The sequence below is a fragment of the Antrostomus carolinensis genome, unplaced genomic scaffold, assembly GCF_000700745.2.
Source record: "Antrostomus carolinensis isolate BGI_N321 unplaced genomic scaffold, ASM70074v2 scaffold18757, whole genome shotgun sequence".
Lineage (NCBI taxonomy): Eukaryota > Metazoa > Chordata > Aves > Caprimulgiformes > Caprimulgidae > Antrostomus > Antrostomus carolinensis.
In genome coordinates, this window is record NW_010325539.1 from 1 (window position 1) to 5,117 (window position 5,117).

Below are 5,117 nucleotides of genomic sequence, written 5' to 3' on the forward strand. Positions count from 1 at the left end.
AAGGTCCCTTCCAACCCAAATCATTCTGCGATAAGGCAGAGTTGATACCTGGGGGAGATGACCATCACAGAAGCTTGAGCTGAAGGCAAGGGATGGCTGGGATATGTTCAACAACTCTTTTGCCCAAGAGTTTCCTTTAGAGACCGTTCTCAAGAGCAACTGTAAAGGCTTTACCACTGCGGGGGGGGATGGTGGGGGTGAGAGGATCGAGCCTCAGTGCGCTGCATTACTATCTGGACACTGCTTCTAAGAAGAGCTGATGGCACAGGAGTTTGCAGGAAAGCCACAGGAGATACAGCTGTCACAGCCCATTCAGTCACATCCTGCATTCCAAAACTGCCCAAGTCCTGCTGCTGGAAGTATTAGGAGAAACCATGGGAAGTAAGAGGAGAGAAGAACAGAGGAGCTAGAAGATTTGCAGATTGGTGATGGCTGAAATGGTATCTTCATGGGCTAAGCCTGTAGTTCATCAACAACTGGCACAACAGCGACAAGGTCAGGGGTCCTCTTTACTTTAATTCTTCTTCCCAGGTGTGTACCAGATATGTGACACCTCCCCCCACCCCAACACAGGCCCTCACAGCACAGGCACAACCACCGTGCTGTTGTGATCCCGCAGTCCATCCACTCAGGCACAGGACCACATGGGCTCAGCTCTAATGTGGGCTGTGTCCCAGCTGAGGCACTTCCTTCCATCCAGTGCCCAACCTGAAACATTGGGCAAAGGCAGGAGTCATGCTGTGGCAGTTCCTCACCTTTATCACAGATCTGGGAGCTTCTCCACACCTTTCTGAGGAACCATGTGTGACAAGCAAGGAGGGCATGATCCAGTCCCTCCATGGCTACCATCAGGCTGTGGAAGGTGCCTTGTCCTGGCTTTAGCGTACTACTGACAAACCATTCCCCTTCTGGCAGCTGAGTATGCCACCCCATGAGACAAAATATTACCTTTTCCCACCTTCAGCTTGTTCCTTTGGCTCCTTGAATCCTCCTTTCTTACTTAGCAATAAATATAGTTGGGGGTGGAGGGAATGGAGCCGTGTCCTTGTTAGCACAGGCTGCTATGGCTCTGCATTCTCAGTCCACATGATGCTCATCCCTTCGTTCCTCATTCTCATTTTGAGATAAGCTTTCCCTGTCTCCAACTTCCACCAGAGCCTTCCAGCTGGTGGAAAAGGACCTGGGGGTGTTGATTGACAGCGGCTGAACATGAGTCAGCAGAGTGCCCAGGTGGCCAAGAAGGACAACAGCATCCTGGCCTGGATCAGCACTAGAGTGGCCAGTAGGACCAGGGAAGTTCTCTTCCCCCTGTGCTGGGCACTGGTGAGGCCGCAGCTCGAGTGCTGGGTTCAGTTTTGGGCCCCTCACTCCAAGAAGGACATGGAGGTGCTGGAGCATGTCCAGAGAAGGGCAACGGAGCTGGGGAAGGGTCTGGAGCACAAGTGTGCTGAGTTCCCGGCTGAGGGAACTGGGGTTGTTGATCCTGGACAAAAGGAGGCTGAGGGGAGATCTTGTGGCTCTGTCTAAGTCCCTTGGAGGAGGGTGCAGAGAGGTGGGGGTGGGTCTGTTCAACCAAGGAACAAGTGACAGGACAAGAGGAAATGGCCTCAAGTTGCACCAGGGGAGGTTTAGATTGGATCTGAGGAAAAACTTCTTCGCTGAAAGGGTGGTCAAGCATTGGAACAGGTTTCCCAGGGAGGTGGTGGAATCACCTTCCCTGGTGGTATTTAAAAGACAGGTAGATGAGGTGCTCAGGGACATGGTTTAGAAGTGGAATTGGTAGTGTTTGGTTTATGGTTGGACTTGATGATCTTAAAGGTGTTTTCCCACCACTACAATTCTGTGAACTAACAGTTCCTCTTTCTAGCTGGATATGCGCTCCCCACTTATTACCATCTTCCTTCCCACTTTGATAGCTTACATTCCCTCTCTCCCACCCAAGACCCACCATTTCCTGATGCCACTGCTTGTGTCACATGGGGACTTGCTGCCTACCTCAGCTACAGGCAGCACTGTAGTCAGCCAAGGCTCGCTCCTCTGCAAAAGGAAATGAGGGAATCGATTACACACACATGCATGCACACAGAGGAGAGTCCACAATGTCTTTTCTCAGCCAGAGAACTTGGAATCCAGCTCCCATCCCCAGAGTAGAAGAGAACCTGCAACTGACCTGGCTGGTAGTAATCGTAGACTTTGATGCTGGCCGGTTTCAGGTTCTTCATTGGAATTACTTGTTCCAGTTGCAGAATGAAAGTCTGAGATTCATCATTGAGCTTATGGAGGTGGAAAGAAATGAGCAAGGGAAGGGAGAAAGAAGTCATTGCATCTTCATCTTCCCTAGCCTGAATGTTTTCCTGCACTAAATCACTCTACTCTATTAGAGATTCTGGATTTTAGAAATGGAGTAGGTGTGAGAAATAGCAAATGTCAACCCAACAATGATGAAATTGGGCAAGCTTCCTCGACCCACAGCTCTGCCAGTGTTCCTTCCCCATGCTTAGCCCAGATTTGGGCTTCTCACACAGCTCCTTGTCCTCTGGCCTCTTGTTCTTGCTGCACCAAACCAAATACTATTGTTCCCACTTACCTTCTCCAGATAAATGTAGACCACATCAGCTTTCACTTCTATTTTCTTAACAATGGTTCTGCGCTCCAGCTGGGATAGGAAACAGTAACACAAGGAAATCTGTGAGCACTTTCCTTAGGGCTTCCTGACCTGAGGGACCCACTGTTGTATTGAAGGGATGGTGTGGAGCTGGACTCTGTGTGGAACTGAATCTTCCTCACACATAAGGGTTTTAGTGGTTGTATCTTTGTTAGTCCCTCCTGGACCTCCCTTGTGAGCATCTCAGGGATGAACTACTCTATCCCTGCTCAGTTAGATGAATCTCCCACTCTGGGGACAAAAGGACTGACGTGTTGGTCAGCAAACATCTGCAGGCACCAGTAAAGATTCTTACCTCATCTCACTGACTGCTAGACTGCTCTTAAAGACCTGCCTGGGGGTTGTGTAAATTACTCATCTTGCAGTTGTATGGCTTAATTGAAAAAAAACCCCCCAAACACCACAATTTTTTTGATCTCTCTAAGAAATCTTGTTACTCATCTTGTAGTTGTATGGCTTAATTGAAAAAAAACAAAAAACCCCCCAAACCCCACAATTTTTTTGATCTCTCTAAGAAATCTTGTCCTAAAATTTCTGGCAAATAAATCTTGGTGTTTAGCACACCCAGCAGCACATTTTAGTCCTGGCCCAAGGCAGAATACTGTCAGTGGGAGAAGCTGAACCACCTCTAATATCCTGTAGCCAACCCTTGTGGGTCCTGTATGGAAATGAGAGGTTTCGGTTCAATTGCAACAGCAAAGAGCCCTTGCTAATTTAGTTACCTCATGGCCTGAAACAAATGGTTCCCAAGAGGAGCAAGAAGGTGGGACCCATTCACCACAGCCACATTTTTTTTCTATTCCAAAGTCCTTACCAGCATCCTGGATCCAGGAGCCAGGATGAATCCAGAGAGCAGGGAGACCTCCATGATCACCATGTTGGATGTGACCCTGCTTCCAATGTAGCTGAAGAAGAAGAAATGGTCAAGAGGGTTTGACTCTGTGAGAATAGTGTCATCCAAGCCCCACTGCCCTCCACCACCACATCCTTTCTGCAGGACCCTGAGCCAAGTAGCTCATCTGGGACCAGGGACACAGCAGCCACCCCTCCTTTTTTGCAGGAGGTGCCCAGCACCTTCGTTCCCCACCACTTCCACATACAAAACTCACCCTCTGTCCCATCCACCCCAAGTGCCAGGTCCCTCCATTGCAGCCCTGAGGCCTTCCCAGCTGCTGTCCCCAAAGCACAGAGGGTCTTACTGGAGAAGGAAACAACCCTTGGGGTCACCTGGCAAGGATGTGGAGGGTGAGGACACGTGCATTGGCCTGGCTACAGTTGGTCAGCTCAGTGTTGACACGTAGAGTGAAGGTTACAGCAGCCCGTGGGGGAGGCTCATGGTACCTCAGCACTATCTGCAGGACAGGAAAAGACAGGCCAGGCATGATCTCCTGCGAGGAGAAGAATCAGAGTCTTCCACCTTGCCTCCCTTCCACACTCATCCCACCACCTCACCTGAGCAAAGACACAGCTGCTGCCGTGGACCTGCACCAGGAACTGCCCCGGGACCTCTGTCAGTGCTGCCTGCTGCACCAGCAGCCGCTTCTGGCGGTTGACTTGGAAAGTCTTCCCAAAACCCTTCTGGGACTTCACCCTCACAAGTGCCTGGCCTGATGCACTGAACGTCCTTGCTGCGTATTTTGCTAAGGCTTGCAAGGCAACAACTGTGTCCTAGAGAGGGAGAGACAGTCACCTCTCTGAAAGCATCAGCTCTAGTGAAGCCAACTTGGAGTAGAAAGACCTCAAGAGGACTCACCCTGCCAACCTCGAATGCAAAAGTATATCAACCCACAGGGAGCCACTTGTTACCTGGGTGGAGGCAAAGCCCCCGTAGGCGTTCTGCTGCTGGGTCAGCCATGCCACGATACCAGCTGCAGTTGTCATGTCACCTGCATGCACCCGTGGCTTAGAGAGGTACGCCAGGAGAACGTAGGCTGTCAACTCTATGTCCACTGACTGAGTACCAGGCCAGAAGTCTGTGGAAGCTGGAGAGCTTGGCTTGGGGCTCCAGTGGATTTGTCCTCCTGTAGAAGGAAAAGGAGCATGTAAACTATCTGGAGATGACATAACTGGAGGTTCACAAGAAACAAAACCCAAAGTGCTTTCAGGGCTCCTTCAGCTCATTCCCTGTACTCAAGCCAGGATCCCTTACTTCAGTTTATTCTCCAGGGCTTCATCTGTTCTTAGCTGACAGATTCCTACCCCTTCCCTCAAGAGGATCTTGAAATTCTCCAGGCTGAGGAAACTCTAATAAGTCACACTCACAGCTTGTGAAATAACTTACTGTATTTTCAGTCACACAGTGCAGTTACTGCATTAATACAAGGCAAATTTACAGATACATATGTCATTTGAACCACCCTAGCTGGGCATAACTTACTCCAGATCCCAGCAGGTGCATCATAGAATCCCAGGACAGTAAGAGTTGGAAGGGACTTTAAAGCCCATCCAGTTC

The 5,117-nt window shown here is 50.0% G+C and overlaps 1 protein-coding gene across 1 annotated transcript; it reads right to left on the reverse strand.

Moving 5' to 3' along the window:
* Positions 1-2,170: 2,170 nt before the first annotated feature.
* LOC104527525 (alpha-2-macroglobulin-like protein 1) lies at positions 2,171-4,686 on the reverse strand (the record flags this gene model as incomplete). Its single annotated transcript, XM_010171264.1, has 6 exons — positions 2,171-2,273; positions 2,588-2,656; positions 3,480-3,570; positions 3,893-4,017; positions 4,118-4,333; positions 4,472-4,686. Coding segments are annotated over 6 exons (819 nt in total), but the record flags the coding sequence as incomplete, so codon positions are not given.
* Positions 4,687-5,117: the final 431 nt, after the last annotated feature.